At 41.2% G+C, this 12,069-nt stretch overlaps 1 protein-coding gene across 16 annotated transcripts in view; it reads right to left on the minus strand.

The window, feature by feature from the left end:
* Window positions 1-12,069, minus strand: part of LOC113903684 (ankyrin repeat domain-containing protein 26-like) — a 97,568-nt gene that overhangs the window by 45,226 nt on the left and 40,273 nt on the right. For all 16 annotated transcript variants that reach the window (XR_003514247.1, XR_003514246.1, XR_003514245.1 and 13 more), the window contains 6 exons: window positions 11,912-11,945; window positions 11,498-11,633; window positions 8,255-8,465; window positions 7,366-7,549; window positions 3,019-3,975; window positions 1,245-1,412 (listed from right to left, as the gene is read on the minus strand). Coding sequence is in view for 8 of the 16 variants with exons in the window: in XM_027560238.1 (XP_027416039.1) it covers window positions 1,245-1,412; window positions 3,019-3,975; window positions 7,366-7,549; window positions 8,255-8,465; window positions 11,498-11,633; window positions 11,912-11,945 (1,690 nt within the window). In the remaining 8 variants the exon portion in view is untranslated. The remainder of the gene's footprint in view (window positions 1-1,244; window positions 1,413-3,018; window positions 3,976-7,365; window positions 7,550-8,254; window positions 8,466-11,497; window positions 11,634-11,911; window positions 11,946-12,069) is intronic.

A 12,069-nucleotide genomic window follows, 5' to 3' on the forward strand; every position in this document is an offset into this window, starting at 1 on the left:
CTTGCTGGGTACAATAATCTGGGCTGTAGGTTATTTTCTTTCATCATTTTAAGTATGTCTTGCCATTCCCTCCTGGCTTGAAGAGTTTCTATTGAAAGATCAGCTGTTATCCTTATGGGAATTCCCTTGTGTGTTATTTGTTGTTTTTCCCTTGCTGCTTTTAATATTTGTTCTTTGTGTTTGATCTTTGTTAATTTGATTAATATGTGTCTTGGGGTGTTTCGTCTTGGGTTTATCCTGTTTGGTACTCTCTGGGTTTCTTGGACTTGGGTGATTATTTCCTTCCCCATTTTAGGGAAGTTTTCCACTATTATCTCCTCAAGTATTTTCTCATGGTCTTTCTTTTTGTCTTCTTCTTCTGGAGAGGGTGTGGAGAAAAGGGAACCCTCTTACACTGTTGGTGGGAATGCAAACTAGTACAGCCACTATGGAGAACAGTGTGGAGATTCCTTAAAAAACTGGAAATAGAACTGCCTTATGATCCAGCAACCCCACTGCTGGGCATACACACTGAGGAAACCAGAAGGGAAAGAGACACGTGTACCCCAATGTTCATCGCAGCACTGTTTATAATAGCCAAGACATGGAAGCAACCTAGATGTCCATCAGCAGATGAATGGATAAGAAAGCTGTGGTACATATACACAATGGAGTATTACTCAGCCATTAAAAAGAATACATTTGAATCAGTTCTAATGAGGTGGATGAAACTGGAGCCTATTATACAGAGTGAAGTAAGCCAGAAGGAAAAACATAAATACAGTATTCTAACGCATATATATGGAATTTAGAAAGATGGTAACAATAACCCTGTGTACGAGACAGCAAAAGAGACACTGATGTATAGAACAGTCTTATGGACTCTGTGGGAGAGGGAGAGGGTGGGAAGATTTGGGAGAATGACATTGTAACATGTAAAATATCATGTAAGAAACGAGTTGCCAGTCCAGGTTCGATCCACGATACTGGATGCTTGGGGCTAGTGCACTGGGACGACCCAGAGGGATGGTATGGGGAGGGAGGAGGGAGGAGGGTTCAGGATGGGGAACACATGTATACCTGTGGTGGATTCATTTTGATATTTGTCAAAACTAATACAATTATGTAAAGTTTAAAAATAAAATAAAATTTAAAAAAAAAAATAAAAAGAAAAAGAAAAAGAAAAAAAAAAAAAAAAGAAAATGAGTGTCCTAAAACACTTTATCCTACATATTAACTGTTAACACGTTCAATTTCAAACATACCTGACTTGTGACTTGACGTGGTTGTAGTAGTTTACAATTGTTCTTCAAATCCTGAGCCTCAGCTTCTAACTTAGGACAATAACGTGACGTGAGCCTCAGTGAAGCCTCCGACACAGACTGCTTTTTTACAGCGTCATCCAGTTCTTGTTGAAGTTGTCTCACCACTGCCTAATAAGATGCTCTGTCACTGAGTTTATCAAATCACTTTACTATTATGTTATGTTAATAACAGATAACTCCAACATATGGACTTTGAAAACTATCGCCACAGACAGCAACTCACCTTCTTTTTCCTCCTCACTGAATCTAGTTACAGACACAGAAGGGGCCACCCTCCAGCCTTCCTGACGTTAAGTTACTCAAAGGATGCGGCCCCACTGTCCACGCCCTGCCCCTCCCAATAAATCTGCAGAGCGTCACTACCTCACGTCCAGAAAGAAATGAGCGTGTAGGTGGGACAAGTGGTGGAAAATTCCACACTGTGGAAACATTTTCCTTTTTTACTAGAAGCTTTGATTAACTTAGAGATCTTCACAGATTCCAACCAGTGCTCAGATCTTTCCAATAGATTCCTACCTCAGCAGAAAAATGGGGCCATTCCCTTGTTGCTTATCTCTTTTATACCTAGTAGGGTGTCTATGTTAATCCCAAACTCCTAATTTATCCCTCCTCCCCACCTTTGCCCTTGGCTAACCGTAAGGACCTACTGGAGAGCACAGGGAACTCTACTCAGTATTCTGTAGTCACCTACCTGGGAAAAGGAACTGAAAAAGAATGGATATGTGTATAACTGAATCAGTTTCCTGTACATCTGAAACTAACACAAAATTGTAAATCAACCATATTCCAATATAAAAGAAAAATGAAATTAAAAAAATGAGGTTGCTCCCATGGCCTTCAAGGAGCCTCGACAACTTGGCCTCCACCTGCCTCCAGACCGCAGCTCCTACAACCCTCTCCCTGACTCACTCCATTCCTGCTGCTCACGAATCCTGCCGTCCTTCATTTTTAGAGGACAAGCTTGTATTCAAATGATAGTAATTGATACTTAAAATGAGAATTATGAGCAAATTGTTTGTAAAAATATTAAGTAAATCATAAACAGCAGTGGGAAGATTAAATCAAGAATAGTTTTGCTAAAGTTCACCACCTGAGTCCCAGATTATGATTTAATGATAAGTAGATGCATTTGAAGAGTTGAGAGGCTTTAAGAACAAATGATTCAAGGCTAAAATGTTTCCCGTATTAACTCAAACTGACATGAATAAAAAATAAAATTGTACCAACAAATATAACAAAAAGCTATGAGAAGCTACTGAAGCCAAAGTACGGTATACAAAATATAGCCTCTGGGAAACCTGGAATTGACTATCAAGATAATCCAGGTAACTGAAGCTTCATTTCAAAATATTCATTTCAGGTTTGAGCATTTCATTTATCTGCTTCATCATGATACTGAAATGTGGTAACATAAAGATTAAAATTATTACCTTAATAAAGAGTAGATTACTAGTACCTGTCTACGTTAACAATTTAGAACTAAATCTCTTAGCATTTCACAAATGACACAATGTCCCTATTCAAAGTAAAGGATTTCTTCGGTCTAATTTTTATTTGCTGGATACAAGGTGTGCTTTTAGGCTGGTTTAGAGACCATAGATTCACAGCCTGTGTATTTTTTATATTCAACTAGATTCAACATTTAGCCAGAATCAAGAATCACTTTGAACTTTCTTTCAGGAAGTCTGAGATACTTCTCCTTCTGGATACTCACTTCTCCTTCTGCTTTCTCATTTTCGTACTGACACATTCTCTCTTTTAAATGATTACATTCCTTGACTAACTCCTTGTTTCGTTCCTCCAGCATCAGACCTTGTTTCTCACGTTCGGCCTGAAGTTTTCTCACGATCTGCTGAAACTGGTCTTGGATGCTAATGATCATCTTCTCTCTACTGTCGGCTCTGTTTCCCGCATCGTTCAGTTGCTGTCGGAGCAACATGTTTTCACTCTGGAGTTGATATAATCTCTCCTCTAAGGATTCCTGCTTTCCAAGGTATGTATTCACTTTGCCTTGTTGGTTCCGATACACGTGTTCAATTTCCTGCTTTTGACCCTCTGCTTGGTGTAGGTCTCTCTGGACATGTTCTAACATCAAAGTCTTTTCTCTAAGATCGTCTCTCGTGTGATGCAGCTTGATTTTCAGCTTATTGAATTTACTTTCCACTGTAGATAGTTGCTGGGAAAGCATCTCGTTGTTATCTTTTAGATTAGCCACATCGGACTTCATTTTGTCCTGCAAGCATAACCACTCGTCTCTTGCTCTCCCAAAGGCAAGTTCCAGGTCTCTTTTTGATGTCTGACTTTGATCATGATCGTGTAAGGCAGCAGCCAGTCTGGAACGGTAGGATTCCACTTCCGTTTCCAGTCTTTGTTTGCTTTCTTTTTCCTTCTCCAGCTTAGAGTTTAGCATTGCATTCTCAGCTGTCAGAGCATTAAGCTGGCCTGTATAGTGGGATATAGTCTTTGTTAACATTTCCTCATCCAGTTTTATTGTCTTTTGAAGGTCATCATTCTTTACTTTGAGAATTTCAATGTCCTCAAAATAGTTCTCTTCCTTTTCCCGGTGCTGATTTTTCAGCGCGTCTCTCTCCAGTCTTAGCATGGCAATTTCCTCCTGCAGCATGTGGTTTTTGCGCAACAGGTCTTTTGCTTTTTCACAACTATCAGAAACCTAAGTGAAACAAAGGAGATGTTTAGCTAGTACTCAGTAAAGTGACATTCCATGATTTCCTCTGAAATGAAAGACTAACTTGTATGTTTACACAATGAAAAGACTGCACCAAGTGTGTCTCCAACAGGAACAAATAAGGTTCAATACAATCCTCAGACGTTACACCAGCATAAATTCCCAAAGGTTCAAAAATTTAATGGAAGACAACGAATCCACGAAAGTCAAAAAGAAATCCCAAGAGACTTTTCAAGAAGCTCAGAACTGGAAAGGCTTCTCTCTGAACTATAACAAACCCAGAAGCCTTCAAATAAAAGATTCATAGACCTGATTACACTTAAAAATTGCACCTGACGTGGAATATTTATATAATGGAAAACTAGTAAGCCATAAAAAAGAATGGAATAATGCTATTTGCAGCAACAGGCATGGACCTAGACTTTATCACCCTAAGTGATGTAAGTCAGACAAAGCCAAGTATTATATCACACTGCTTATATGTAGACTCTAAAATGAACTTATTCACACAACAGAAAGAGACTCATAGACACAGAAACCAAACGTATGGTGACCACAGGGGAAAGTGGGGTAGGGGAAGGGATAAATTAGGATGTTGGGATTAGCATATACACACTAGTAGATATAAAATAACCAACAGAGACCTACTGTACAACATAAGGAACTACACTTAATATTCTGCAAGAAGAATCTGAAACGGAATATGTGTGTACGTGTGAGCGTGTGTGTGAGTGAGTGTGTATGTGTATTAGTCACTGAGTCATGTCTGACTCTTTGCAACCCCATAGACTATATAGCCTGCCAGGCTCCTCTGTCCATGGAATTTCCCAGGCAAGAATACTGGAGTCGGTAGCCATTTCCTTCTCCAGGCTGCTGCTGCTGCTGCTAAGTTGCTTCAGTTGTGTCCCACTCTGTGCGACCCCATAGACGTCAGCCCACCAGCCTGCCCCGTCCCTGGGATTCTCCAGGCAAGAACACTGGAGTGGGTTGCCATTTCCTTCTCCAATGCATGAAAGTGAAAAGTGAATGTGAAGTCGCTCAGTCGTGTCCGACTCTTAGTGACCCCGTGGACTGCAGCCTACCAGGCTCCTCCACCCATGGGATTTTCCAGGCAAGAGTATTGAAGTGGGGTGCCATTGCCTTCTCCATCTTCTCCAGGGGATCTTCCCAACCCAAGGATTGAACCCAGGTCTCCTGCATTGTAGGCAGATTCTTTACAATCTGAGCCAGCAGGGAAGCCCCATTTATATAATATACACGCACACATGTACATATATATCTGAATCACTGTGCTGTATACCTGAAACTAACAGAATATTATTAATCAACTATAATTCAATAAACAGCACCACTTGCTAGGTTTATAAACACTGCATCTGATACCTCCTATACATCTACTTCACAGTAAGAGCCTTAACTCTGTATAAATAGACTACATTTTGTACAAAAAGTTTTTCCTTGAGAATATGCTACCTTCTAACATTTTAATAGGGAATTACAAGAATTACACCTATTGACAACTGTATTAAGCACTTCTACAAACATTAATTAACTCATTAGCTATAATGATTCTGGAAAGGAAAAAGTTAAAAATACGAGTAAGCTGCAGCCTTTTCGCCAGGTCTTTGGATTCTACTAGTCTTCTTACATCAAACCACATGTTTCTAGTACAAACATATCAATACAAAATAAGCTTCCTATTTCATTCATGGTACATACACTAATGGTAAATAAGGTAAAATTTAGAAAGCTCTTAGAAAACTATGAGATTATTTGCTGCAGCAATAACTTTCATTATCTTTCCATAACGTCTAAAATAGTAAGACGGGGAAAATACAATAAAAACACTTAATAACTATCGCTAAATATATATTATGGCATATCTATCACTGTTTTCAAAAGTTCTTTGTACTGAAACAGGACACTCACAGAACAGAGTGCTCATTTTCTCACAAGCAGAAGAATGACACACAAAATGTGGTCTCTGAACTGCCTATAGTTTCCTCCTTACCATCAGGGAAGTGAGAAACTAACCTAATGATCAATCGAGGAAGTGAAATCATTACCAAAACCCAGAATATCTATTATTAGTAGCAAGAGTTTCCCCCCCACCCCCGCCTTGGTGTGTGTGGGGGGTTAGGGGAGCACTTTTATAAGTTGTTCTGAAGAAACAACTTTTTTAAAGTGTTCAAAAGTGCTTTTACAACTGATGTCACAGTTTTTACAAAATGAAAACCAGTACATGATGTGAAAAGGTCGTTGACAGGATATTAAAGAAATGACAGTGGAGCCAAGAACGGACTCTGATTCAGACACTGAAGGTGACGACATGCGTGGAGTGACCGACACGCTCACTCCAGAGCAGAGGGACTTGGTTGGGTAGCACAGTCGATGGGGGAACACACACAGTCTTCCTTGCCTAAACCACAATCAGGGTCCTGGCTCCTCCGAGATAGTCACAAAGGATTTGAGATCAATTCCTATGGAAAATATTAAAGGCCTCTCCTTGGATAAGGCCATCCTATGTCACTACCTGACTGCTCTAGACAAATGGATTTGAATTACAAATACTACTTTCCCGAGCTCTTCCTGAGAGCTTTTCGTTGTGGGAGATCTGCTGCTAGGACCTCAGGGATGGGACCCAGTCCATGTTTGAGAGGGATATCAGGTGTGGGAGCAAATTCCTCTGCTCTGAGATGCCACTCGAGAACTCTGCAGAATGAAGGACAACCAACTTCAAGAGTGTCTGGTTTCTACCAACTGCTGGAAAAAAATTCCTGCACCTCTCGAGGCTGCCAGTTAACACCTGTCCTTGAGGACTCTGCTGTGAGGGAGAACCCAGCTGGGAAAGCTGGAGCCAGCTCTAAGCTGTTCACGGGGCAGGTGGCCTAGAGGGCTGACGGGCACAGAAGGAGGGGGTCCACGACCCTCAGCCACCTGCCAGATTGAAGGCCAGAGGCAACTTGATGTAAAATTAGGCACGATCGTCCCTAATGGTCCCTCAAGGCAGAAGGATCTGTTGCCCGAGGTGGGCTGAGAGCTTAACCTCCAGTTTCTACACCATTCTCAACCCTGTGGTTTCTCAGGATCTATTGTGTGAACTACTGACGTGACCTTTTCCTCCCTCTGCTCGAAAAAGTGCACCCAGCATGTCAGGATCATACAATTCTTATTTCTGGCCTTATTACTTTGGGAATTTTGAATTTCTTTTATTTTTAACAATTAACCTAAAATTTCCTATAACACTAAACAAAATGACACTAAATAAATGGTGCAACACTAAATGGTATTTTTTTTTTTTTAAAAGGGGATATTATAAATACTATTGATGAAATAGTGTTAGAAATTTGAAATTTTCACCAAAGATTACTCTACCTGATTCAGATTATTTCTCTCAGCCTTCAGTTTCACTTCTACTGCTCGGAAAGTGAGTTCTAGTTGCTGTTTCACTTCAACTTCTTTACTATATTCGTCTTCTTTTCTTCTTAAATGCTCCCTCATTTTTTCACATAACATATCGGCATTTCTTCTATTCTCTTCTTTTTGCTTTAAGGTGAATCTGCCAAATTTAAAGCTCTTCTTAGAAAATCATGAGATTATTCACTGCTGCAATAACTTTTGTTCCATCTTCACAATGTTTAAAATAGTAAATGTGGAGGGAATACAATGAAAAGCACTTAATAATGGTCACTGTTTTCAGACAGAGGGTTAAGAATAAAACTGCATACAACTGTTTTCATTTTCTCTTGAGAAAAATGGCTACTTTATACATCTGCAGGTGGGAATGTAAAGTAATATAAACTTTGCCAAGAATAGTTTATAAATATAGATCACAGACCTTTTTTAAGTTCTCATACTTTAACCAAATAATATGATATTATTAAAGATAATGTATTCAAAATAATTAGAAAGGTAGAAATGAATTTACAGAAAAGGTGTTCCTTGCAGTATTAAATAGAATACAGAACAGTGAAAAACAACTGAAAGTTAACTTGGTAAATATTTAATGGGGTTTCCTTATGGTGGACTTCTGTATGGTCATGAAAATGATGATTTGGAAAAACATACATTAAGTTATTAGAAGCATTCACTGTTAAGAACCTGCCATATTATTTCCAAGAATTTCACACTCCACAATACTAGTGACACTTTCTCCCCTGTAAAATCCTAGAGGATAAGTTAGTCCTTATAACACGTCTACGTCTCTGCAGTATTAAAGGAAACAACAGTTCACGTATTTCTTTAAAAGCGAGATGTACAGTACCTCAAGCTGCCGAGCTCTCGTTCCCACTCCACTTTCTGATGCTCTAACTGTGACTTTACTTCTTTGGTTTCTGACAGCTCTTTCTGTAGCCCACGAACCTTACTTTTCATTCTGTAAAATTCTCTAAGTAGTTCACAATGGCTTCTTTGAAAACCTACTAATCTTTCACGTGAAAGAATTGTATCTTGAATTTTCAACAAGCTAACAGAATCTGCATGATGAAGAAAACAAAGATAGAAACAAAAAAAAATTATGTGAGTAATTTTTGAGTATAAAGGACTGTGCCTTTCACGTTCACTCATCCACGCACTGAACAAGTATTAAGTGTCTATAATTGGAAGACATTATTCTAAGCTCTGCAGATAAAACAGATGTCCCTGGGTCTTGTTTAGCTTGAAGTCTAGTAGAAGAGAAAGACAAATAAAATAATTATGAACTCAGATAGATACTCTAAGAAAAGAGAGTTCTATGATCACATAACAGAACTTGAGATAGATTGGGTCCAGGAAAGATTTCCCTGGGGAAGAGCTGTCACACTGAGAAATGAAGGATGAGCAGGAAGTAGTAAGTAGAGTAGGAAGAACAACCCTGTAGACAGTCTCCAGCTGCCATATGTTTTTAACCAAGACAGAGTGAACAGCTACTGATTTACCTTCCTGAGTGGAGCGAGCAAAAACAACGCTGACAAAATACATTAAACAATGATTTCATGACAAAGGACTTCAGGGAGTGAAGGACAATGATCCCGGAAACACACCAGGTTAGCCTAAGGAACGCCCCAGCTCACTGCCTGGAGAGAATTTCCAGGGCCCAACATGGGGAGAAGGAACAGAAGCTGAGTCAGCCAGACTCCCTGACAGGAGGTGATGAAGCTGACAGTCTGGTGAAACCAAAGTGGGCAGAAATCACAGCTCAGAACCGCAGAGAGGAGAGAGTGGGACAGAGAGAAAAAGGACCCTGGAGATCTGAGGAGGAGCCCCTCGGGTATTCAGCAGAGAAACAAACAGCGCCCATCTGGGAGAACCACCTGAGACCAGGGAGAAACCACCTGAAAAGACCATAGGAACCTGTGACTGGTGCTCACTCAGTCCCAGGAATTCTATCTATTCTCATGAGCCAGGCTGGAAAAACTCCTAGGTACCAGCAGAATGAACAGGGTAGTCAGCAAGGTCTGGCCTCCAAGGCAGGAAATAATCAGCCCTAGCCTCAGGCCCCCTCTGGATGCACCTAACACATCCATGAGAAGCAAGAGCACAGAAGGAAAACTTTCAACATTTGGAAACTAAATCACACGGACCTAAATAACCCTTGGATCAAAGAGGTAATGAAAAGAAGAATTACAAAGTATTTTGAACTGAAGGAAAACGAAAACATTAAGACCAGCAGACATTTTAGGAAACTGACACGCTGATTCTAAAATTCATGTAGAAAGAAGGGTAAAAAATAAAACCACCGCCTTGCCGTGTGAGAAGGCACCAGTGAAGGCTGATGCAGTAAAAGCTATAGGAACTGAGGCCTGGAGTCACGACTGCTGTGAACTCTGGGGCATGGACTTCACTGGCTCTACGTGTAATGTCATGCCCGCCCCAACAGGAACGAGGGGGCCACGTGCCACCACGGCCACCGCAGAGACTGGTGTGGCTCAGAAAAAAAGGGGCAGAGTCACTTCTAGGAGAAATAACGCAAGAGTATTTATTTAGAGAGACGGAGCGTCCTCGTCACTTGGTCATGCTGGAGAGCCACCCGAGTTTGAACAGCGAGGGTGCGGCCGAGTCTTCCTCGTCAGCGACCAGCTGCCTGAACAGGGAGCCGGCCTGCCTGGGGTCATCTGCTCGGGAGAGCGCCGGCGGGGCCGCCTGCCGCTGTGTGGAGAGGAAAGTGCCTTAGCGTCCACCCAGACCCCCGGCCACTCGCCCCCCACTCTGCTCGGGGGTCCACGCGGCGTGCACACGGCGGGTCTGAGCAGCACGGCCAGCTCCCGGAGGGCACTGCTTAGTCCAGATGGAAGAGGACACGCGGCAGACTGAGGGGCTGTGGCGGGACAGCCGACACCAGGAGCGAGGACTGCAGGAAGAGGAGCGTGTGCCTCCTCCCCGTGGCGTGTTCCCCTCGGGGGCAGAGCTGAACGGTCAGCTACCGGAAGGAAAGTGGACACCTGTGGGGAAAGCTAAGAGCACAGGTCTCCGCTCAGGAGCGGGAGGCTTGTGCACAAACTTTCCCCCCCTCACACCTTACTCCCATCTCCCAAGTTTTAAAACCTGCTGTTGATTGAGGATTTTGGACCTGACTGGGTTTGATGGCAGGGAATGTGGAAAGGAGACATCGCAAGTACTTTTTTCCAACCAGAGAGCAAACAAGGACCACATGCTGGAAGGAAGGGAGCTCTGTGAGCTCTCAGACACACGTGTACACAACACACTTCAGAGACCCCCGGAGGACTCCCACAGCTATCCTAGCAGATGGCAGCTTACGAGACAAGGTCTATCAACAAGAACGGGTGAAACTCGAGGAAACAGACTCCCTACCCGCCTGAGAGAAACTAGAGACGAAACCATCGCTGAAACAGAGCAGTTTTTTTTTTTTCCCAAACAAGTACAGTCGTAGTGCTGGGTTAGCAGTTAACTCTTCTACCCTCTTAATCTTAAACACAAGCTGTATGTAATCTCGGTCTGTCCTGCACATTTTCTACAGCCTTGGCAGCCTGAGAGTCATTTCTACCCTGAGGCTACTTGATAGTGTCAGTGGGCATCTTTTAAAACCTCTCTTAGCTCAAACTAAAAAAAAAATAAAAAATAAAAATAAAACCAGATGAAACTAGACAGTTGTGGCCTTTAACTACGCAGCAAAGAGAAGCAACACTTGGGTTACATGATGAGATCTGAATTTTTAAAAATAGTTAATAATTAAAGTTGCTCTGCAGACCAAGGTTCCTCAAGGTGGAGTGGCAGGGAAAGAAGTTCTGAGATTATTTCAGTTATTCTAGGAGGAAAACGATGCTAACATGACCTTGGGTGAAGGCACAGGCAAGAAGAGTCAACAGAAGGTACAGTAAGTGAGAATGATCACAGGCCTGTGGCGCAGAGTATCCACTCACGTTCATGTTCTTTTAATACAGAACCTACTTCTGAGATGCACAGCACTGTAACACATCCCTGGCTCTAGAGCAGTACTGGATAAGATGCGCATACATCACTACTCTGTACACAAAGAGGCTTTCTGTTAATATTTACACTGCGGTCCTACCTTTATGCCCCAAGCCAAGTGGTTCTACTTGCAACATGGAATTTGTAGAGTAACGCACGTCGTCATCCTCAGAAACAGTCTCAGAAGACTGAGTTAAGTCATCCAAGTGGTTCACATAATTAATTTGTTCTCTGACCTACACATAAACAATATTGTCTCACAATGTCCTTAAAATATGTATAAAATATATTAAGTGTACAGAGGTGATAACTCTCTTTATCAAAGCAAAAACAGACACTTCTTAAAAGAACAGATTTTTATCAAAAGGATAACTTTATCAGTTTCTAAATGATGTGTTCAAAGTAAAGTTCTCTACAACAAAGGAAGATTTTCTATTTTGCCACTATTCCTTTTACAAAGTACTTTTTACTAGGATAATATTTTTTAAAGTTCATTTTTTTTTTTTCACTATACCTTCTTCTTGTCATATGGTGTTTTTCTCGCAGGCCTAAAAAAACAAATGATTCTTTTCAGGCTAATAGTAAATACTCAAAAATACAAACAATACCTAAACTTTTCTTTTTTAGATAAACTCTGCATTGGTAAGTAATTTTCTATAAAAGGATGCAACA

This window comes from Bos indicus x Bos taurus, chromosome 13, assembly GCF_003369695.1.
Source record: "Bos indicus x Bos taurus breed Angus x Brahman F1 hybrid chromosome 13, Bos_hybrid_MaternalHap_v2.0, whole genome shotgun sequence".
Taxonomy (NCBI): Eukaryota; Metazoa; Chordata; class Mammalia; order Artiodactyla; family Bovidae; genus Bos; species Bos indicus x Bos taurus.